Source organism: Macaca thibetana, chromosome 14 (genome assembly GCF_024542745.1).
Source record: "Macaca thibetana thibetana isolate TM-01 chromosome 14, ASM2454274v1, whole genome shotgun sequence".
In the NCBI taxonomy this organism is placed as follows: Eukaryota; Metazoa; Chordata; class Mammalia; order Primates; family Cercopithecidae; genus Macaca; species Macaca thibetana.
The window spans coordinates 50,995,897-51,020,257 of NC_065591.1; the positions used below are offsets into that span (position 1 = coordinate 50,995,897).

Sequence of the window (24,361 nt, forward strand, 5' to 3'; positions counted from 1 at the left end):
AGACAGGTTCAGTGAGCCAGTATCGCACTGCACTCCAGCCTAGACAACAGAGTAAGACTCCGTCTCAAAAATAAATAAGTAAAAATAAACTAGAGATAAGTATTTGTTTAAAAGCCATAGGAATAGAGGAAATCACCTGGAGAGAGCATAAAGACTAAAAAGAGGGGAGATACGAAAACAGAATCCAAGCAAACAGCAACACTGAAAGCTTGGTCAAAGGAGAGTCGCCTACAAAGGTATCTGAAGTGTGGTTAGAAAAGTAAGGAGAAACCTGAAGCTCCACAAGGTAAAATAACTTTAGTTATTAGAGTCTGAAAGAGAGGTCCTTTGGTTTTGGCTATTAGTGATTTTAAAACATTTCTTGTGGGACATCTTGGTCATTGGTGGTAGATTGAAGACTAAATACGACATGAAGAAATACAGGTAGTGTAGACTATTCTGAGTGTAGGAACTTGGCTTTGATAGAAAAAAGAAAGGGCAGTACCAAGAAAAGAAGGCAAGAATGAGTGAGGATTTATTTTTTGAAGATAACAGAGAACCTCAAGTATAGTTATAGACTATAAGGGAAGAAAGTTGGTAGAGAATGGGAAAGTAAAGACATAAGAATGAAAGAGATAATGATTGGAGTGGGGTCCTGGACCAAAGCAGGAATCACAGATGGCAGGAAGTATTAATCTTGAAGAAAAGAGGCAGTACTTCTCTGATATGTATGAGAGGGAAGGATATGAGAGTGGATTCCAAGAGAGAGAGTTGTTTTTAGATGTGGGGCTGAAATTAAAGGAGCTTATTCTTGGTAGCCTCAGTTTTCTCTGAAAGAGTGTAAGAATGTCAAGAAAAGAGCCTAGAAAGAGGAATGTAGGCTCCAATCAGATTATAACTCTACTTTGGAAGAGATGGTCATAGAAGCAAATATAGTCAGCCTTCTGTATCCTATCCATGGGTTCCACATCCATGTCTTCAACCAGCCACAAACTAAAAATATTTAAGAAATAAAAATGGATGATTGTGTCTATACTGAACATATATAGACTTTTTTCCTTGTCATTATATCCTAAACAATACAGTATAACTATTTACATAGCATTTATGTTGTATTAGGTACTATAAGTAAGCTAGAGATGATTTAAAATATATGAGAAGATGTGTATAGGTTATGCAAATACTATGCCATTTAATATCAGGGACTTGAACATCTATAGATTTTGGTATCCATAGGGAGTCCTTGAAGCAATTCCCCGTTAATACTGAGGGATGAGTAATCTTGTATCATTAAGTAGTGTGGGTCAGCAATATTTATTCAAAAGTATTAGTTAAGCACCTCCTGTGGGAACATCATCTACTTGTATATCCACTGCAGTGCCTAGTATGCTGCAACTGCTATGTAAGTACTCACTGAATTGAATTATTTGTTTAACCACAAAAAACAAAGTGTGCCAGAGTTTGAATCCTATCCCCACCACTTATCAGTTGTGTGGTCTGGAACAACTTACTTAACTACTCTGTGCTTTCATTTCCTCTTATGTAAGATGGAAAATAATAATACTGTCAATAGAATTGATGGGAGTATTAAACAAGTAATATTTGGAAAGCATGCAGAATAGAGCACTGTACATAATAAGTATTATATAAACAATCTTATTGTTAATAGTGTAGTTATTTGGATATTTGGATATTAAGATTTTTTAAATTCAAGTTTGCCCCAGTGATTGCGAATCTTTTTGTATGTGTAATTGCAGTTTATGATGTCTCTGGAGCAGCAAGTGACAGAAATTGTGTGGTTCTCAGTGATATTCACATTGACATCATGGACTATATCCAGCCTGCAACTTGCACTGATGCAGAATTCCGTCAGATGTGGGCCGAATTTGAATGGGAGAACAAAGTTAGTCCTTGGGAGATTTTCTTATACTCCTTTATCTTTCTTCCTTTTGCCTGCTGTTGAGGAGTCTGCTAATAAAATTAATCTCGCTAAAAAGTGTTTAACATGAAAAGCAAATAGTCTTTCAGTATCTGTTCTTGCAAATTAGCCTTAACTAAAAATCATGTAAGTAGTTTGGTAATTTGCTGTTATAAATTGATTAGAGTAGCAGTTCTATAGCTAATCTGATAGGTTTAGACATTATAGATAATATTCCATCCCTTCTATGTATGACCAAGAGTTTACCATTTAATCTAGTGCCCAAAAAAGGCTTTATAAAGTTCATGGTCTGTTGAGGAGCCTTGACTTTTATTAGAAATATTCTATATGAGGCTGGGCACATATCATGCCTGTAATCCCATCACTTTGGGAGGTCAAGGCAGGGAGATTGCTCACGCTCAGGAGTTCTAGACCAGCCTGAGCAAAATGGTGAAACTCCATCTCTACAAAAAAGAACAAAAATTAGCCCAGTGTGGTGGTGCATGCCTGTAGTCCCAGCTACTTTGGAGACTGAGGTGGGAGGATCACTTGAACATGGGAGGTTGAGGCTGCAGTGAGCTGAAATCATGCTACTGCACTCCAGCCTGGGTGACAGAGTGAGACCCTGTCTCAAAAAAAAAGAAATATTCTGTGTGTTTCATACTGAATCTCTGTGAAGGTATCTTTATTGGGAAGTACTGATACCAACCTACAGCTTGTTGGATTTTATAGATGTTATTTAGTTTCTTGGTGTCTACTCTTTCCAACCTAAACAGTTGGAACAAGTTTTTAATAAGACATACCAGTGATTCACAGCTTTCTCATAGTAAGATTTATGATCTCCTTGACTTTTTTTCCTCTCTACAGGTGACAGTTAACACCAATATGATTGATTTAAATGACTACTTACAGCACATATTAAAGTCAACCAATATGAAATGCCTGACTCCAGAAAAGGTAAAATTTGACTAGGAAATTCTGAAATCTGATGGAATGGTAGAGTAGGTTCCTGGCCTTCCTGTATTTCCTCTAGCACATTTTTGTTATTCAACATGCAGTGCCATTTTGGGATGTCTAAAAGAGGTTATCCCATGGAATGTTTGAGTCCGCTTACCTCTTTCTATTGGAATATGCCATCCTAGTGCAGTGACCCAACCGAATAGTCAGATTAATTTTTTTTGTTTTCTTTTCAGTCTTCTCCCCCATTCAGCTAGAGGCACATTCTAAAATAGTTTATGCTGCGCATGGTGGCTCATTCCTGTGATCCTAGCACTTTGGGAGGCTGAGGCGGGCAGATCACCTGAGGTCACGAGTTTGAGACCAGCCTGGCCAATATGGTGAAACCCCGTCTCTACTAAAAATACAAAAATTACCCAGGCGGGATGCTGTGTGCCTGTAATCCCAGCTACTTGGGAGATTGAGGCAGGAGAATCACCTGAACCCCACGGGGTGGAGGCTGCAGTTAGCCACGATCGCACCACTGCATTCCAACGTGGGCGACAGAGTGACACTCTCTCAAAAAGATAAATTAAATAAAATCGTTTATTTGTAATACTGGATTAGAAAATGTCCATGAGCTCTTCCGTGGGCTCTGATTGTTGGTTAAAATATATGTGCTCTAATACTTTTTGCTATGTTTGTGTGTGTATGAAAAAAACTAGAAAAAAAAATGAAGCTGGAGCGCTAAGGAACTTTTTTTCTTTATGTAAAATTTCTATAATGTTATAATATTCATTTTATAAATAAAATAATGTCTGCTACCAAACAGGTAGGTTTTAATTTATATATTACTTTATTTAGCATATACTGAGTCCAACAAAAGTAGTCTCTTCCTTCATGGCACTTAAGGTCTGATATGGGAGGCAGTCAAGCACGTTAAGTAAACAGAATATATAAATACAAATCAGAATAAGAACTATTTAACGTCAGATTTACTGAGGTATAATACACAGTAAAATTCACACTTTTTACCTGTATAGTTGAGTTTTGACAAACTCATAAGATTGTGTAACCACCACCACTTAAGTACTGTTTTAAGTGATAAATAACCTGTGGGGCCAGGTGTGGTGGCTCACATCTGTAATTCCAGCATTTTGGGAGGCCTAGGTGGGCAGATCACTTGAGGTCAGGAGTTCAAGACCAGCATGGCCAAGGTGAAACCCAGTTTCTACTAAAAATACAAACATTAGCCAGGTGTGGTGGTGCACGCCTGTAATCTCAGCTACTCGGGAGGGGGAGGCAGGAGAATCGCTTGAACCTAGGAGCGGGAGGTTGCAATGAGCTGAGATCACGCCACTCCACTCTAGCTCCAGCCTGGGCAACAGAGTGAGACTCTGTCTCAAGAAAAAAAAAAAAAAAAAAAAAAAATCGTCTATGCTGTTTTGCCTCTATGTAGGTGTCTAGTAATGAATTTATCACAATTTTTTTTCCAGGCCCTTTCTGGTTATTGTGGCTTTATGGCAGCCAACCTTTATGCTCGTTCCATATTTGGTGAAGATGCACTTGCAAATGTCAGCATTGAGAAGCCAATTCACCAGGGACCAGATGCTGCTGTTACCGGCCATATAAGAATTCGTGCAAAGAGTCAGGTAACAATTCCTTTTTTTTTGAGAGCATCTCTGGACTGACAAGGGGGGAGGAATTTATGACTTTATTATTTCTATATGTAATATCTTTTTAGCATTACATGCATATACACATATAACAATAATATTATCTGAATAGAAGTATAACTTTTCTCGTTAAAATTTCTCACCTTTTGGGCCCCTCATTCTGGGATATTTGCCTAAAACCAGATTGATTCCTATGGGGTGTTTGTGAAATGGGTTCTCTAGAATTTTTTGAAAGCCAAGGTGTAAATCTAGTGACTAATTAGCCGGGCATGGTAGCGCACAACTGTAATCCCAGCTACTCGGGAGGCTGAGGCAGGAGAATCGCTTGAACCCAGGAGGTGGAGGTTGCAGTGAGCCGAGATCGTGCCATTGCACTCCAGCCTGAGTGACAGAGTAAGACTTCGTCTCAAAAAAAAAAAAAAAAATCTAGTGACTGCTTGAAAATCTAGCACTAAAAGGTAATTAACCCAGCAAAGTTTTGGTGAGTCTGTTTGGTATGTCCTTGGTTTTATTGTTGATAATGGTGTCATTGAATCGGGGCTTAATAATATGGAATAACCTACTGATTGTACATAGTTTAAATAATTATAAATATCTTCATTTTTCTTTACAGGGAATGGCCTTAAGTCTTGGAGATAAAATCAACTTGTCACAGAAGAAAACTAGTATATAAAAATAAAAAGTCCTTGAAGCTTTACAGTTAATTTAGTTATGGGCTTACTGGACTCCAACATCTTTTGTACTCTTTCATGCTTATATGTTATATAGAATCTGAGTTCATGCTGAATGCATTTCAGCCAATAATTTATAGCCTTTCCCTTAAATCAAGATTGAGTTTAAAATTATAGTTTGTCTTTTGTCTTAACAGTTCTGAATGCTATCCTCAAAGTATATGTTTCTCTCATGTACCAAGACCTTTTCACAGTACAATAAACAGATCTATTCATACATTTTTGTTATTTTATAAATAAATGATTACATAATTTTAGTTATGTGACAATGGATTTCTTTTAGTTGGGTTATAAATTTCTATTACAAATTTAAATTACTGAGTTGTGAATATATGCAGCTTTATTAAGAGAATTTACAAATTCAATGATATAAAATAAGGTAGGCCTTGATTCACTTAGTTGTTTTTTACTTATTTAATATTCAAACATTGCTCTCCCTAAAAATGCATTATCATGTTTTGAAGGGATTTTCTCTCGAATTTAGCTCCAGGGAGAAGGTATCAAAATAACTTGAGAAAACAGATCGCCCTACAGTTTAAAGAAGTATTATGTACCCTGACTGAAACAGACATACTGTTCTTTTTTTTTTTTTTTTTTTTTTTTTTTTTTTTTTTTTTTTTGAGACAGAGTTTCGCTCTTTTTGCCCAGGCTGGAGTGCAACGGTGTGATCTCAGCTCACCGCAACCTCCGCCTCCCGGGTTCAAGCGATTCTCCTGCCTCAGCCTCTCGAGTAGCTGGGATTACAGGCATGTGCCACCATGCCTGGCTAATTTTTGTATTTTTTTAGTAGAGATGGGATTTCTGCATGTTGGTCAGGCTGGTCTTGAACTCCCGACCTCAGGTGATCCACCCGCCTCAGCCTCCCAAAGTGCTGGGATTACAGGCGTGAGCCACCACACCCAGCTGACATACTGTTCTTAATTATCCTGAATCACAATGAAGAGTAGAGATAATCCAAAATAGATTTTTTAATCATTCACACTTAGTTTGGAGTGTGTTTGTTAGGAATTAAACTGGTTCTAACCAATTACTGAAGCTGGTACTGGGAGGATTCAACTAGAGAGGATTCAAAAAGCTGCCTTTTTCTCTTTGCCTCTGTGCCTTACTCATTCCTCTCCTTTTCCTCACTTCACACTAGGGCTGGGTACCATCACACTGCAGTATAATTCCAAGTGCATTTGCAAGCTAAGTTTCCCGGAGTCTGATTGTGCTTTCCTTTTGGCCTTTACCTTCATTGGAGGTGATTGAGGTAGTCTGATTTTTTAGCTGAGTCTAAACCTAAGACTATTACTTGTCTACCAGCTAGGCTTCAGGCTGCATTCCCTATGAGTCCTTAGATAACGCCTGTGAAAAACTGAAAGCAGCATCTCCTATTTCAATAAGAATGAAATGATTGGTTTGGAGTATAAAGAGATTGATACCTTGTATGATGTCATAAACTGTGAAGCCACTTGCTTTTAAAAAAAAGAGAAAGAAAAAAAGCCTAGAAGATTACAGGGCATTTGAGGTTCCAGAGCGCTGAGATCTTAGAAAAAAGCCAGGGCCTATCAAATGGGAAAGATATACTGGAAATGCAGAGAAGGGATGTCGATTCAAGGGTAGAGATTTCCAGTGAGAGCAAAGGAGCCGGTGCAACTTTGTTTGGATTAGATCATAATTTCCCAAACTCTGTTTTACTGAACATTAGCTTCCTTAGATGTCATTAGATATTCTGAGTGAAAAAGTAATTCCATAGTCAAGTAAGTTGGGGAAAAGCTTCAAACTGTCCTGCACTGGAGATTCATGATGCACATTAGCATACCAGAGATTCTGAGAGGAAAGCAGATTAGTTTGGTTTAACCCAGTATATCCTAACCTTACTTTACCAGGGAATCCTTTTTCCATGACCTATTGGCAATATATGGGACAGGAAAAGTGACTTAGTGTGTTCATGATATTAGTGTTGTAATCCCAGTCAACCAGTATCACATTTCAAATCTGAAGGAATTATGCCTCTGTACATCCTAGAATATATCTCTGTTGATACTGTTAGAAAGTTGCCTGCCTGACATATTCAGGCCATTTTTGTGGGAATCAGATTGCCTCACATTGCTATTTTCTTAAATTTATAAATAAGGAGAACAAAGAGAAGTTAACACAGTTGTCAGATACATTAAACTGTTTACTTCATTAGCATTTCATTAGCTTTGTGCATGTAATGTGAACTGAACTGGATAGCAGCACATTGTTGAGATAAGCTGTTTACGCCCTATTATTTAGGATATACATTCAAGAGTAGTAGCTGTTCACATTATAAGACACCATATAATTAGGACCATGATGTCTGGTAAGGGAATAAACATTGTTCAATACCAAATGAAAGCTTAATATATTAATGTATTGAATGTGGATAAACCTGTAAAACTTACATTTACAATGTAAATGGCTTACATTGCACTGTCACAACACTAGAGGGAGCTCTATGCAGTGATTTTTCATTTTACAATTAGAAGTGATTGGCACTTTGAGTTGTTTTATAAGAAGAAAAAGGGCCAAGTGTGGTGACTGGCACCTGTAATCCCAACACTTTGGGAGGCCAAGGCCGGAGGGTGGATTGAGGCCAGGAATTCAAAACCAACCCGGGCAACATAGTTGAGGCCCTGTCTCTACAAAAAAAATTTACAAATTAACCTGGTATGGTGGCATGTGCCTGAGAGGCCGAATCAGGAGAAATTCTCGGGACCAGAAGTTCAAGGCTGCAGTGAGCTATGATTGTGGCACTGTAGTCCATCCTGGGTGACAGGGTGAGACACCCTGTCTTTTAAAACAAATTTCAATTTTTTTTTTAAAGGAGCCTGGACATGGTGGTTTTATGCCTGTGATCTCAACACTTTGGGAGGCCAAGGTGGGAGGATCACTTGCGCCCAGGAGTTCAAGACCAGCCTGGGCAACAAAGAGATCCCCCCATCCAAAAAAAAAAAATTAAGAAAAAGCAAGATTATTTTTCTTTTTTTTTTAACTTTCGTTTTCCTTTGAGACTGAGTCTGGCTCTGTCACCAGGCTGGAGTGCAGTGGCACAATCTCGGCTCACTGCAGCCTCCCTGGTTCAAGCAATTGTCCTGCCTCAGCCTCCCGAGTAGCTGGGACTACAGGCGTGTGCCACCACGTCCAGCTAATTTATATATATATATATATAGACACACACACACACATATATTTTTTTGTGTGGTTTTCTTTTTAATTATCTTTAGTCTTGTGATCACACATAATTTTAAAATTTGTGTGTATCTCCGCTACTTTAATCCTTTTAAGTTGGCAAAAGCACCATTCCCAATCACAAATACACAGTTCTACAGTTTTATGTTTCTGAATGGCTGTTTAAAGACAATCCTAAATTATAACTTAGTTTGACTTAGACTGTAAAGAATTCAAGAGTGAAGTTTAACTTGCTACTATTTTAAAAGCATATGACCTTATAGATTTATAAGATGTGAGAAGTGTTGAATAATCTTTAATATTACACATAAACCATACTAAAATGCCTTTCAATAAGTAAAAGGAACCATTTTAAATACAGGGAATTATAATTAGATTGGCATCGTTAAGGCCAAAACTCTAGACATTGCTACCTTATTTATCTTCAACCCTTGCCTTTAAGAGGCAAATGAACACAAAACACAAGTGAATCTTGCTTGGTTCTGAGACAGTGAAGGAATTTCCCCAGTATTTAAATATATTCACATAACCAGCTATATAAATCTAAATATAAAACCAATCTCCAGTAAGTTTTAAGATGGCACTCACCATCTTTGTGAAAAGCTGAACATTACTAATGAAGTCTAATCATATCTTTAGAAAGGGTAAACAGTGATAGCATTTACTGAATTGGAATTACTATTACAATTCAAAAACTGAACATATTCATTTAACCACAAGCCAGTCGTAGTTTTAAATCAGGACTGCCCAACAAAATATTCTGTCAGTCATTCATGATCTGAATTCTGGTGTATGAGATCTATTAAAGTATGGTACACATAAAAAAGTCACGAGACATTGGTTTTGTAATAAGGCAGTGGCCAATTATTACTCATTAGTAGCTTTTTTGAGATAAGCTATCAAGTCTGCCCTTTCTTCCTTCTTAATGCCGACAAAGATCATTTTTGTTCCAGGGATGTACTTCTTGGGATTCTCCAAATATTTCATCAGTGTATCCTCTCCCCAGGTGATGCCTTTGTTCTTACTGGCAGCTGTGTAAGAGTATCCACGGGCCTGACCTGTCTTCCTCCCAAAGAGACCATGGAGATTTGGCCCAGTCTTGTGCTTGCCTCCCTTTTCAACAGTGTGGCACTGGGAACACTTCATAATAAAAATCTTCTTGCCTTTCTCAACATCACCCATATTTAATTCTCTTTTTAGTCGCTGGCGCAACGAAGATTCCTGCTCCGAAGCAGGACGTCCCCACTCTCTCATTTTTATATATTTTTAGTAGAGACGGGGTTTCACCGTGTTGGCCAGGATAGTCTCAATCTCAACTTCGTGGTCTGCCCAACTCGGCCTCCCAAAGTGCTGGGATTACAGGTGTGAGACACAGCACCTGGCCTTTTTTTTTTTTTTTGAGACGGGGTCTGGCAGTGGTGCAATATCGGCTCACTGCAACCTCCACCTCTCTCACCTCATCCTCCCGAGTAGCTGGGACCACAGGCATATGCCATGATGCCCAGCTAATTTTTGTATTTTTTGTAGAGAGAGTTTTGCCATGTTGCCCAGGCTAGTCTCAAGCTCCTGAGCTCAAGCAATCCATCCACATTGGCCTCCCAAAGTTTTGGGATTACAAGCGTGAGCTACTGCACCTGGCTATTTTTCTATTTGCAAGGTAATTCATAAATGAGAACAAAGAGAAGGAAGTTAATATAGTTGGCAGATACATCAAGCTCTTTACTTACTAATAGAAAACTTGCTTTTTCTTCTTTTAAAGACAACTTCAGGCCAGGCACGATGGCTTACACCTGTAATCCCAACACTTGGGAGGCTGAGGCAGGCAGATGGCATGAGCCTAGGGGTTTAAGACCAGCCTGGGCAACATGGCAAAACCCTGTCTCGACAAAAAATACAAAAATTAGCCGGGCATGGTAGCATGCACCTATAGTCCCAGCTACTCAGGAGACTGAGGTAGGAGGACTGATAAGGCCCAGGAGGTCAAGGCTGTAGTGAACTGTGATCATGCCACTGCATTCCAGCCTGGGCAACAGAGTGAGACCCTGTCTCAGAAAAACAACAACAACAAAGTGCCAAGTTAATAGTGATATTTTGCTACCTGTCAGAAACTTTTCTTGTTAAGTGAGAAATAAAGTGGGAGACAAAAAGTCATTTTAGGGATATCAGAAAGGTAAGAGAACCAAAATATACTATCTTTAGAAACTCAGTATCAGAGGTGAAATATTTCTGCTATGTATTGGGTAAAGTAAGTAGTTTTATTTGTGACTTGTTTCTTCCACATTGATGAATGTTCCAGTCAGCTAATAATGTATAGGCTTTCTCTTAAATCAAGATTGAGTTAAAATTATAGTTTGTCTTTTAACAGTTCTGAATGCTGTCCTCAAAACGGTTAGGGATACCAGCCCCCTGCCTTACTTTCCTCTCCCAGATTCTCAGTACACCATCAATGTTACCTGTCCCCAGCTCCATTCTCTACCTCCAGGATCTCAGGAACCTACAGAAGTAACCAGGTATGATGCAGAAGTTCAGTTTAGAATTAGGAAAGTATGGAATCACATCTGCTAGTTATGTGCTATGTAGTCTCAGGCAATGGTAAATAGCTAATTTAGTGCTTACTTGTGCTAGGTATAACCATGAGTGCTTTTTCCGTGACATTTACAATGTTCACAATGACACTCTAAGGCAAATACTGTTAATATCGTCATTTAAAGATGATGATTACAGTCTTACAAGAGGTTAAGTCACTTATTCAAGGCTTAATAGTAAGAGATGAACTCAGATATAAAGCCAGGGCATCTGACACTAAAGCCCTTATAACTAGTCACACATTGCCACCACAGCCTAATAAATTGTACCTCAGTTTCCTCATTTGTAAGGTGCTTTTAACGTGTATTTCACAGAGGTGATATGAAAATGAAATGATATAATGTATTTATTACGAATATTTGGCACACAGTAGATGCTCATCAGTAAGTATTCATTCCATTTCTTCCTGCATTGACCTTCCTTACCTTACAGAGAAGACTGAACCATGTTCTCATTATCTTTATACTTCCCTCAGAATTTAGGTCTTCATTTTACACAGTAACTGACTTAAAAGAATCTTCATGTCTTGAGAATTATTTGATTCAGGTATCATTGACCCCTTTGTAACTATTTGTTGTGTAGTTTTTTGGTTTTTTTTAGACGGAGTTTCGCTCTTGTTGCCAAGGCTGGAGTGCAATGGTGCGACCTCAGCTCACCACAACCTCTGCCTTGCTGGTTCAAGTGATTCTCCTGCCTCAGCCTCCTGAGTAGGTGGGAGAACAGGCGCCTGCCACCATACCTAGCTAACTTTTGCATTATTAATAGAGATGGGAGTTCTCCATGTTGGTCAGGCTGGTCTCGAACTCCTGACCTCAGGTGATCCACCCGCTTCGGCCTCCCAAAATGCTGGGATTACAGGTGTGAGCCACAGTGCCCAGCCTGTTGTGTAGTTTTTTAAAGTAAGCTCTCGGCACTTTTGCCTATCAACTATTGTTAGCTAAACGTGATTGTCGTAACCCATGTTCCTCATGTGATAGATATCTATGATGAACATACTGGCTTTGTTTGCTTTCAGAATGACAATCAAATGTCTGGTTCTTTAAAAATGAGCCCAGAGATATGTGCATCCAGGTTACAGTAACCGTGTGATGTTTAGGGGTTGCTCACTGTGATCAAAAGTCACTTCTAACAATCTGACCACTTCCTCTTTTATTTTCTCCATCTAGCAATGGCAGAATCTCTGAGAAGTCAGTCACGCAGTGACAAAAGAATGCAAGCGGGATTTGTGTCTTTTATCTGGGCTCTGTATATAATTATAGGATTCTGAGAAAAATTTGCATTGTATGTATTTTGGAATAATTGTATGTGGAATAATTGTATTAGTTGGGGTCCTCTAGAGGGACAGACTAATAGGATCTAATAGGATATGTATGTAAAGGGGAATTTATAAAGTATTAACTCACACGATCACATGGTCCCACAATAGGCTGTCTGCAGGCTGAGGAGCAAGGAAAGCCAGTCTGAGTCCCAAAACTGAAGAACTTAAGAGTCTGATGTTCGAGGGCAGGAAGAGTCTAACACTGGAGAAAGATGTAGGCTGGAAGGCTAGGCCAGTCTAGTCCAGTCTTGTCTTGTCTTTTTGTTTTTTTTTGTTTTTGAAACGGAGTCTCTCTCTGTCACCCAGGCTGGAGTGCAGTGGCGTAATCTCGGCTTACTGCAAGCTCCGCCTCCTGGGTTCATGCCATCCTTCTGCCTCAGCCTCCCCAGTAACTGGGACTATAGGCGCCCACCACCACGGCCGGCTAATTTTTTTTTATTTTTAGTAGAGACGAGGTTTCACTGTGTTAGCCAGGATGGTCTCGATCTCCTGACCTTGTGATCCGCCCACCCCGACCTCCCAAAGTGCTGGGATTACAGGTGTAAGCCACCGCGCCCGGCCTTTGTTTGTTTGTTTGTTTGTTTGTTTGTTTTGAGATGGAGTTTTGCACTTGTTGCCCAGGCTAGAGTGCCATTGCATGATCTCAGCTCACTGCAACCTCTGCCTCCCAGGTTCAAATGATTCTCTTGCCTCAGCCTCCCGAGTAGCTGAGATTGCAGGTGCCCATCACCACGCCAAGCTAATTTTTTGTATTTCCAGTAGAGATGGGGTTTCACCATGTTGGCCAGGCTGGTCTCGAACTCCTGATGTCAGGTGATCCACCTGCCTCAACCTCCCAAAGTGCTGAGATTACAGGCATGAGCCACCGCACCCGGCCTCAGTCTATTCTTTTCACGTTCTTCTGACTGTTTTATATTCTAGCCACACTGGCAGCTGATTAGATGGTGCCCACCCAGATTAAGAGTGGGTCTGACTTTCCCAATCCACTGACTAAAATGTTAATCTCCTTTGGCAACACCCTCACAGACACACCCAGGATCAATACTTTGCATCCTTCAATCAAGTTGACACTCAGTATTAACCATCACAGTTGTAAAACTAACAAAATACACAAATGGAATGCAGCATGGTGGACTGAAAGAGTCTTGAATGAATTTTTCTAAATCTATTCTCAATTCACTAAGTAGCTTTGTGAAAACAGACAGATGTCTCTGGGCCTACGTCCTTATCTGTAAAATGAAACAATTCAGTTAACTGACTTTCTGGCTTTCTGGCTTTAAAATCTATACTAAAAAGCCATACATTTTATTTTTGTTTTTTATATTTTAAAAAATATCCTTATTGCCATAAACAAGGAGCAGGAAAGCCTTGTGTTTTTACAGCTACCTCTTCAACAAACTCTGTAAATCAACTGGGGTATATCTACCTGGATGTTACCAATGGGCACATCAAAATGAAATGGAATTTATCTTGTTCCCCTAATTTGTTCCTCTACTGTGTTCTCTGGTAATTTATGCTAGAAACCCAGTAATCATCCTTAACTCTGCCCTCATACCTATATCTCATCAGACACCAAGACTCATTTTTTTCCCTTCCTCAATATTTTTCTAATCTTTCCCCCACTCCAATGCCATTGTCCTGGTTTAGACTCTGTCATCCTTAACATGGTCTACTACAGTAGCCTAACCATAAATTTCACATATAATTTTAAAATTAAAGCCTATGCCTTAATTTTAATCACATACAACAGTTTCTATACAATTTTTGGACGTGGTCAGACTCTTCACTGCTAATGCTATTTTTGAGAGGCTACTGAAAAAAGTCCAAAGATTTAATATTTTTAATAATAAAAATGAAAAATGATCAAGATGCTCCAAAATGAATATTGACAAGCAATGGTGGTGTGTCTATAGTCTGTACCAGAGTACCCAGTAGATAGTACATGCTTAATAAATATTTGTTGAGTGACCAAATGAATGATGCATATAGTCATAAAGATAACTAGGGTGTGGACTAAATTGCACTGTGGGGATGTGCCTAGGAAAAAAATGTTAGGTAAGAAAAAAGACAGCACTCTCCTACATTATGATAATATTTCCTATATAAGATGAATCAGGGCTGGGCACAGTGGCTCATGCCTGTAATCCCAGTACTTTGGGAGGCCAAGGCGGGTGGATCACCTGAGGTCCGGTGTTCATGACCAGCCTGGCCAACATGGTGAAACCCTGTCTCTACTAAAAATTAAAAAAAAAAAAATTAGCTGGGCATGGTGGTGGGCACCTGTAATCCCAGCTACTCGGGAGGCTGAGGCAGCAGAATAGCTTGAACCTAGGAGGCAGGAGTTGCAGTGAGCCCAGATCGTGCCATTGCACTCCAGCCTGGGCAACAGGGCAAGACTCTGTCTCAAAAGAAAAAAAAAGATGAGTCAGGATATGTTGCAGATACACTGCCTATCTCTCCAAGTGAATAGGAAATTGAAATATCACATCAGTCTTATCTCCAGTACATCTTGAAAATAAATGCTGTCTAACCCACCCACCCTGTTACTGGGTGTAGCTATTTTATTGGCTAGAGTCCCTGATTCCAGCTTTTGTGATTTTTAGATCTGTGATCTTGACCTCTTGAGCTTCAAAGTGGCTGAAACCTCAGCCTTTTCCGGGCATCCTCTTGTGAGTTAACACTGTATTCCCTTATAAGAGAGTGGGGATAGACTCCTACCACACAGGACTTCACCAGCCAGGGTGTGGGGAAAGGGAAAATGCCCATCTGGTTCTAGGAGTCTGGGAAAATTACTGACCCCTACTGAGCTACGCAAACCATATCTGAAAGCCCAAAAACATTAAAAAAGTGAATTTAATGAATTATAATCAAAATTTTCTCTTTCTACAGACTTGTTTAAAGTCACACTTTTTTTTTTTTTTTAGTGATCCTTTGCTTTGAGTAAAGGTATGACTGCTTTCTGTTAAGCTAAGAGTTTATTTTTCAAACTTTCCCTGATAGAACACTAGTATTCCACAAACTAGACAAATGTGTTCCCACAGCTAAAATCAGATACTGATGATCTTTTTCCCAAGTTAGTAGAACAAATTTTGTCAATTTTATGTTTCTTCTCTATAAAGATTTTTAACACTTTAATACCTGCTACCAAACTTTAAAAGTACTGAAGAACCATTATGGCAATATTAATATTTGATGGGATGAATGTTCTTGATCTAACAGCTTGTCTTTGTGGCCATGTGTGCTCCTGCTGGTTTTATATTGCATACATATATTTTCAGCTAGTAAATTGTCTCTTGTTTATCAAATTGAATGAAATGTCTCAGTATTTCATGGTTGTAGCAAAGGACAATTTGATTTCTAGGTGCCCCACTACCATCTTAGATATTTGTATAAAATATAAAATTCAAATGCTCTTATGTAATCTATACATAGTGCTCATAAACACTGTTTACCCTAATGAAATAAGCCTTGGTAATGGAAATATAAATCCAAGTTCAGGTAGTCCCCAACTTATGCCTTCAATGTAAAAGAACTCTGGAAATGCTCTGGAAGAGTGCACCCTTGTTTCTGGCACTCAACCTGTGTGCTTTTTCCCTCATTCCCCAACCTAAGATATAACATAGGGACTCAGTACTGAGGACCCTTGGGTTCTGACTGGTAATACCTGCTGTACATCTAGTGTTATGCAACATCCTGATGTTACTAAGAGTAAGATACAGTCTGGTCAATATTTTAAGGGCACAGAAACACCTAATCAGAGCACTATTTGAAAGTCTTAAAATAGAAAAATGTACCAATTGCTGTGAGAGCACAGAAAACTGGTGGAGAGTCAGGCATAGTTTCATAAAGAGGTGACATTTGAATTAAGCCTTGAAAAGCATAAATTTGCCTATTTAATGTCAAGTAAGGGATGGGGAAAAGGGGTGAAAAAACCATTCCAGCCACAAAATAGGTGGGATAAAGTCACAGAGGTGCATGACACAGAGAAGTGGGTTCTATTCAACATAGCATTTTGGGGAGGCAATATGATTAGGCTGGAGATGGCAAATTGTAAGCAGATAAGTGACACATTTGCTTTTTGTTTGTTTTTTAAGAGACAGGGTCTTGCTCTGTCACCTAGACTGGAGTGCAGTGAGTGGCATAACCATAGTTCACCGTAACCTTGAACTCCTGGGCTCAAGTAGTCCTCCCACTTCAGCCTCCCAAGTAGTTAGGACTAAAGTGTATGCCACCACACCCAGCTAATTTTTAAAATTCTTTCTTTTTTGAAAGATAGGAGTCTTGCTGTGTTGTTCAGGCTGGTCTTGAACATCTGACCTCAAGTGATTCTTCTGCTGCAGACTCCCAGAGTGCTGGGATTACAGGTGTGAGCCACTGAGCGCAGCCCAGGTTTGCATTTAGGAAAAACCTTTGGAGAATAGATTGGAAGTGTGGGAGACCAGTTAGAAGCCAACTGTAGAAGCAAAATTCAAGAGTAATTTTAGGCTGCATGCAGTGGCACACGCCTGTAATTCCAGCACTTTAGGAGGCCAAGGTGGGAGGATTGCTTGAGCCCAGGAGTTTGAGACCAGCCTGGTTAACACAATGAGATCCCTGTCTCTACAAAAACTAAAATAATCAGCCCAGCATGGTGACCCAGCTACTTGGGAGGCTAAAGTGGGAGGATCACTTGAGCCCAGGAGTTCAAGGCTGCATTGAGCTATGATTATGCCACTGCACTCCAACCTGGGTAAAAAAGCGAGACCCTGTCTCTTTTTAGAGAAAAAAAAAAAAAGTTATTTCGACAGAACATGATGTGGAAAGTGGGACATGGAAGGGGCAGGGAGTCAGGGACAGATGGGAGCCTTTAAAAAAACTTACATGTTTTCCTAAGGGAAATGCTGTTCTGAAAAATGGGTAGGGTTACCAAATCTGCTCTTCCTCATATGTAAAACCCTTCCTGTCTTAAACTGTTACTGAAATGATGTGAAATTTAATCAGTAAAGGTGTGTACAGATGAGTGATGGAGTAGTTATTAATAGAGTTGTCATGGTGATCTTTATCCACAGAAATAATACCATATCATGAGGTTGAAGGATATGAAACTGCTTCTTTTATGGGTTAAAAAAAGTCAAATATCAGCAATTTTATGTGATTCAACCTAATAGTTTGTGAATTACTTAGTTTTTCCTATTACTTCCTGCTTCCTTTTAAGCCTTATTATTGCCTTTTTTTTTTTTTTTTTAAGATGAGCAATATATTTCATCAAGGGGATTTCCAGGAATGCTGGAGAGGCAAGTGTGGTAAATTAAAAGTATGCAGGCTCTAGAATCAAATAAACCTGGAATTAGATTTTCCTCTGTAATTTATTAACTGTGATCTTGGGCAAGTCAATCTGTTTCAGCTTTATTTTTTTGTTCTGGAAAATGGAAATAAATAGTGCCTGCCTTGTAGAGTTATTAAATGAGAAAAGTCATGGCTTGTTAGTGTGTGGCATATAAAAGATGTTGAATGAAAGTCTCAGCTGTCCCCTCTCCCTTTCATTTTTCCTACTTGCTTGTTCACAAAAGGTTTGACATAAAACTCAGAATTTTCTGCTTCCTTGTGTCTCATAAAAGCTGAGTTATGCCAGGGATTTTGATGTTTATAAGAAATATTCATTTAGTTTCAAGCTAAAATCTTTTAGACTAAGTGGCCATTTAAACTTTTAAGTATCATTCCATGGAATTGCTTTAATGTACAATTTGTATCAAGTTTTTCCAGAATGCCAGAGCCTCATCACTTTTCACGTCATTCAGGAAGTTACTCATTTAACCTAGACTTCCAATAAGCTCATACATAGAGACTGTGTCATATTCTTCTGGAAGTATCACCATTTTGTAAAAATGTGATAACTGCTTTTTGAAAAGAAAAAAGATCATTGAAATTGTATTTTTTTGCTTATATTCCTTACTTTGAATCCAACCCCAAAAGGTGAACTCATAATTGCTGACCCCTCACACTTGTAGATCCCAAAGGCACAGCTGGATTTCTGCCTCAGTTTCCCTTATTTTTATTCCCTGGTGGGTTTTGATTTTGCAATAATTCTCTGTTTTTTTTCTTCTCTTTTCTTTTCTTTTCTTTTCTTTTTTTTTTTTTTTTTTGAGACAGAATTGCTCTGTCGCCCAGGCTGGAGTGCAGTGGCGCAGTCTCGGCTCACTGCAAGCTCTGCCTCCAGGGTTCACGCCATTCTCCTGCCTCAGCCTCCCCAGTAGCTGGGACTACAGGCACCCGCCACCACGCCTGGCTAATTTTTCGTATTTTTAGTAGAGACAGGGTTTCACCATGTTAGCCAGGATGGTATCGATCTCCTGACCTCGTGATCTGCCCGTCTCGGCCTCCCAAAGCCTGGGATTACAGGAGCCAGTGCGCCCAGCTAATTCTGTTTTTAATTGAGCTCCTATTTTGTGCAGGCGCTTTTCATGTCACAGCATGTATATGATGAATAAGACGGACAAAATATTTGCACACATGAGCTTACATTCCTGTGACAACAACCAAATAAGGTGTTTTCAGAGTGAGTAAGTCCTAGGAAGGAAATAAATTAGGCAAATGGAGTAGACAGTGGCTGGTAGATGGGAAGGGTAACTAAGAAAGGTTTTCAGGGAATTAAAGTAGTTACAAGGACCTGAGTTGCTCTGGCCCCCAGCTCCCCTGGAGGGTTGAATTGTGTATCTAGCCACTGCCTGGGACTGCCCTTTCAACCGGAAGTATGCCATCCAGATATCTGATGTAACTGCTATTCTGACTTCATCCCTATTTTGTGGAACCTGGCTGCCTTGTTCTATCTGCTTGAATTTGCCCCTGGCTGAAATCAAGCCTTGATTCTCCACTAAGTGATGGCCTTTTTAAACTTAAAAATTAGTAACTATTAACTAATGTCTGTTCACTGAAAATAGAAAATGAAGAAAGGCAAAAATAAAACAGAGATAAATACTGGTTAACATTTTGGGACATACTATTTCAGGTATATTCTATTCTTTTGTTTTTTTGTTTGTTTGTTGTTGTTGTTGTTGTTTTTTGAGACAGAATCTCGCTATGTTGCTTAGGCTGGAATGCAGTGGCGTGATCTCAGCTCGCTGCAACCTCCACCTCCCAGGTTTGAGTGATTCTCCTGCCTCAGCCTCCCAAGTAGCTGGGATTACAGGCATACGCCACCATATCCAGCGAATTTTTGTATTTTTAGCAGAGATGAGGTTTCACCACGTTGGCCGGCTGGTCTTGAACTCCTGGCCTCAAGTGATCCACCCACCTCAGCCTCTCAAAGTGCTGGGATTAAAGGCATGAGCCACCACGCCTGGCCTATGTGCATATTTTAATCAAAGTATGATCATAATTTGACCTTTTTATTCAACCATATAAATCAGTTTCTGTTTCAATAAGTCAATATCTGCTTCCACATTAATTTAAATAGTTTCTGTAATGCTGATGATATATACCACAATTGATTCAACCCATTCACTGGAAACAAAAGAATAATTATGACGATCAGAGCAGTAACTAACCACTGAGCACTTAACACGTTAGGAACGATGGCGATGTTACATACAACATTTCTTTTTTTTTTTTTCAGAGATGGAGTCTCGCTCTCTCGCACTGGCTGCCCAGATCTCGGCTCACTGCAACCTCTGCCTCCCTGGTGTAAGTGATTCTCCTGCCTCAGCCTCCCGAGTAGCTGGGATTACAGGCACACACCACCACACGTGGCTAATTTTTGTATTTTCAGTAGAGACAGGGTTTCACCATGTTGGTCAGGCTGATCTCAAACTCCTGACCTCAAGTGATCCACCCAGGCGTGATCCACCACACCTGGCCTACACACATCATTTCTGAGGCAAATAATGTTAAGTGACTTGCCTAACACCACTCAGACTGTAAGAAAAGACACTGCTGGGCAGAAATGACATTTACTAAACATGGAGTGTGGGCTAGGCTGCATACTAGTCTCAGCAGGGAGGTAACTTCTGCTATTTCCCTTAAATCTCAAAGGTCAGAATTCTGTAGCCCTCCCCTAACTGCAGTGGGAAACAGGCCTCTCTGAATGTCTGCTCCCACCAAGACTGCACATAATGTGTACAGAAATCAGGGTACTATCAGGAAGTGGGGAAATGGATCTGGGCAACCAAACATTGACAGATAGTTATTATTGCCTTGCCTTAGGCTGTATTACTGTCTCATGTTCTGCTTTTTCCCCACCCTGAGCCTCTCACCTCTTACCCTCTCTGAGGTTTACGTTCTTCATCTGTAAAATGGATATACCATGGTTATTATTATGGCAGACTATTAAATAGAAATATGGCCCACCACTGGGTAACCAAGTTTTTATGAATGAGGTGGGTTACCAAGTCCCCACCAATGCCCTTTGAAAAAGTATGAAGGGAACAGTCAGACTTTGGGAACCTAAGAGATTGAGGAAGAAGGAAACCAAATAGGATCTGTTTTTTCTGCAAAGTCACTGAAGGAAATAGGGGAGGAGGGGATAGGATGGAGGGACCTCTAGCAACCTCATTCAGGTGTAGAACAATCACAGTGTGTATGACAAGTCACGATTCCTTTAAAACCCTGCTGGTTTCCTGGGAGAACTGCTCACAGTTGACCTACTGGTCTCATTGATTCCCAGATAAGGCATGGCAGTCAGCCAACAGCAGGCATCATCAGACAACTTGGAAGAGGCTCAGAGGCAGAAACTGAAGTGTGATGCTGCATATCTGGGGGATGTGAACTGTACATCTGCACACTGACAGTAAGTTGTTGACAGCAAATTGCAAAGAGACTAAGCAAGAATGGTGGTGCTCCCATGGCAGTTAGGCCCTTAGCAAAAGCAAAGAGAATATGCTGCAGCATATGGGGGTCAAGGAGCACTGGGAAGCAGCACCTAACTGCATGTTTACGGCCCTGGCTTCTACTTAGATCTCTACCACTAACTAAGGAGAGTGGAATAGCTCTCCCTTTCTCAGACTTAATCTTCAATGGCCAGCTCACATGGCATTTCCACTATAAAGTTCACTTAGGCTCTGAATTGTTCCTTTTTCTGTGCTCACACAGCATTCTCTATTCCACCATTATACCACATAGCACAATTTAGCATGGCACTTTGTCCCACCTCTAAAATGGAGTTAGTATTTGGCCTGCATTCCTCCCAGTACTGTTCCAAACTGAGTCAGGAATAAGAACATTGGTCCAAATGCTTGCGTGAACTCACCACACATTAATGATAACAATATGTAGGGACCATACTTTACAGTTTATAATGCAATTTTGCACCCATTATCTCATTTGATCCACAAAGTAACCGAATTATTAGGTTACTGATTCACAAGTGGGAAAACTGAGCTCTGGCAAAGTAATTAGCTAAAGTTGCTTGGCTAGTAGGTGATAGAGCCAGGAATGGAACCCTGACCTCTGACCAGGGCCTGTCCTCTCTCTATTACATGTTGTTACTTTTACTGCTGGAATAATCCTTCATCCATTGAAAAATAGGCAAATAAGCAAAAACCCCTCCTACAAACTTTAATTTCTTGGCAGTTTACTTTCTCTGCCTCCTGCTTAATGGAAACCTGGCTCTTTCTGAGTGCCATACCTCCATTATATCTTCTTCCAGCTTCTTTCTTTTGAGATGAAGTCTCGCTCTTGTCCCCCAGGATGGGGTGCAATGGTGCGATCTCGGCTCACTGCAACCTTCACCTCCCAGGTTCAAGTGATTCTCCTGCCTCAGCCTCCTGAGTAGCTGGGATTACAGGCGCATGCCACCACATCCGGCTAATTTTTGTATTTTTAGTAGAGACGGGGTTTCACCATGTTGGCCAGGCTGGTCTTGAACTCCTGACCTCAGGTGATCTGCCCGCCTCAGCCTCCCAAAGTGCTGGGATTACAGGCGTGAGCCACCATGCCTGGGCCTTCCAGCTTCTTGATTAGACACTGCCTTTTCTCACATCTTCCGTATACTACTGGGGACTTCACTGGCAGTCTTGTCATTCCCCATTGACACTAACCTACCACGTTACTTCTACCCCTTGCAAAATTTACTTGTCCTTTGAAGCTTATACCATCCAGCTCAGCCTATCAGACCCTCTGTCCTGGAAATTTGACTGTTGTATAACTGATCCAAGAATGGAAGGAATGAGGGGAAGGCCTGTGTTTGAGGCTCATGCCATCTTCTATGCTATCTTTACAGGAGTCATCCTCTGACCACTTCAGTCCTTAAAGATTTTGGTACCTGGCACAAAGTCTTCTTCACTTTAAGGCTCGCTGTCACCTAGGTAACTTCACTATATGGAACCATTTAACATCCTAGCCTCCATATTCCTTATTTTTGGCAACAGTAACCACCACCTTACAGCCATTCCACTCATTCATTTCCATGATTATGTCTTGGATTTTTTAAAGACCTGGCACTGCTCCACTTTTGCGATCTTAAGGTCTGGAGTACTAAATCTCAGATTATCACCTCCTGGCTCCCTAGCTCTCTCACTCTTACTCCCACCATACATTCTCCTTCATATCCTGGACTCCACCGGGTCTTTGACCTTACCATTTTCTACCAAGTTCATCACTCCTCTCCATATTTCCCTTCCCTATTCCGCCTAGACCTTATAGTGCCACATGAAGACCAACATTATCCTCTTTCTTCCACACCCACCTTGCATCAGTTCAACTATCAGCTTTCTCCACTCCCATAATGAAGCTGCTGAACCTAACCATGTAGACTGACTCTGCAGCAGTGCTGTGGTCTCTCTCTCTCTCTTTTTTTTTTTTTTTGTGGAATTAACAGTCTTTATTGGGCTCAGACCAGGAGGCCGTGGGTCTTGAGGACTTCTGTGTATTTGTCAATTTTCTTCTCCACGTTCTTCTCTGCCAGTTTCCGTAGCCTCATGAGCTGTTTCTTCTTCCAGTAGTGGATCTTGGCTTTCTCCTTCCTCTTCTCCTCCAGGGTAGCTGTCACTGCCTGGTACTTCCAGCCAACCTCGTGAGCCAGGCGCCCCAGATAGGCAGACTTCCTCATAGGCTTCAGATGCACGACCTTGAGGGCAGCAGGAACTGTCATCCACTGTTTCTTTTCTTAGGGTAGTGGGATGATGTCAAACACTTTGAGGCGGTCCAGGGCAGCCTGGCCTCGCTTGGTCTTATGGGGCAGCATGCCTCGCAGCGTCCGCCGGAACATGTAGCAGAGGGCCCGGAAGTGGTAGGAGCCTCGGAAGAGTTGGTGTTCATCTGCTTGTGGAGGAAAACCAGGTACTTCAACTAGTTTCTGTGGAAATTGCCAGAAATGGCCGGACGTGGTGCTCACGCCTGTAATCTCAGCACTTTAGGAGGCTAAGCCGGGTGGATCACGTGAGGTCAGGAGTTCAAGACGGGCGAAACCCCGTCTCTACTAAAAATACAAAAAATTAGCTGGGCATGCTGGTGGGCGCCTGTAATCCCGGCTACTCGGGAGGCTGAGGCAGGAGAATTGCTTGAAGCCCGGAGGCGGAGGTTGCTTTGAGCCAAGATCGCGTCATTGCACTCCAGCCTGGACAACAAGAAGGAAACTCTCTCAAAAAAGAAAAAAAGAAATTGCCAGAAATGTTGATGCCCTTGCAGCGTATGACCACCACCTTCTGGCCCAGCAGTACCTGCTTAGCCACGATGGCTGCCAGGAGGCCCAGGAGATGGCCTAGATCATTGAGCACCAGGACCTGCACCTCTGCCATCTTCAGCGGCCGCCTAGGAAAAGCGGTCTCCATTCTTGATTGGGCTCTCATAGGTATTGTGACCTTGATTATCTCTTCACAGTATTAATTAACAAAATTGATTAACCTATTCATTTAACAACTATTTATTTGTCATCTGTTACACGCCAGGCAATGTGCTACATGTTAAACATGTAGCAGTAGACCAAACAAACAAACATAGTGCCTACCTTCATGGAATTATGGTCTAGTGGAGGGAAGACCCCTTGTTCACTATATACAAACATACTCAGTTGACCCTTGAACAACATGGGGGTTAAGGGGCTGACCCCCTG

The 24,361-nt window shown here is 40.7% G+C and overlaps 2 protein-coding genes and 1 pseudogene across 4 annotated transcripts in view; 1 reads left to right on the forward strand and 2 right to left on the reverse strand.

The window, feature by feature from the left end:
• The window catches only part of COPB1 (COPI coat complex subunit beta 1), a 47,765-nt gene extending 42,268 nt beyond the window's left edge, over positions 1 to 5,497 (forward strand). For both annotated transcript variants that reach the window (XM_050759410.1, XM_050759411.1), the window contains exons 19-22: positions 1,737 to 1,882; positions 2,765 to 2,854; positions 4,330 to 4,485; positions 5,123 to 5,497. In XM_050759410.1, the coding sequence (XP_050615367.1) occupies positions 1,737 to 1,882; positions 2,765 to 2,854; positions 4,330 to 4,485; positions 5,123 to 5,182 (452 nt within the window). In that variant the 3' untranslated portion in view covers positions 5,183 to 5,497. The remainder of the gene's footprint in view (positions 1 to 1,736; positions 1,883 to 2,764; positions 2,855 to 4,329; positions 4,486 to 5,122) is intronic.
• A 2,946-nt stretch (positions 5,498 to 8,443) lies between these two features.
• LOC126936610 (cytochrome c-like) lies at positions 8,444 to 9,659 on the reverse strand. Its single transcript, XM_050759430.1, has one exon. It carries the CDS (start codon positions 9,615 to 9,617, stop codon positions 9,303 to 9,305), a length of 315 nt encoding a protein of 104 aa, XP_050615387.1. The 5' UTR covers positions 9,618 to 9,659; the 3' UTR covers positions 8,444 to 9,302.
• A 13,458-nt stretch (positions 9,660 to 23,117) lies between these two features.
• On the reverse strand, positions 23,118 to 24,047 carry LOC126936611 (60S ribosomal protein L13a-like; annotated as a pseudogene). The gene is made up of 2 exons (XR_007719454.1): positions 23,906 to 24,047; positions 23,118 to 23,609 (listed from the first exon to the last, which is right to left on the reverse strand). The product of XR_007719454.1 is annotated as a 60S ribosomal protein L13a-like (transcript).
• Between the last annotated feature and the right edge of the window lie 314 nt (positions 24,048 to 24,361).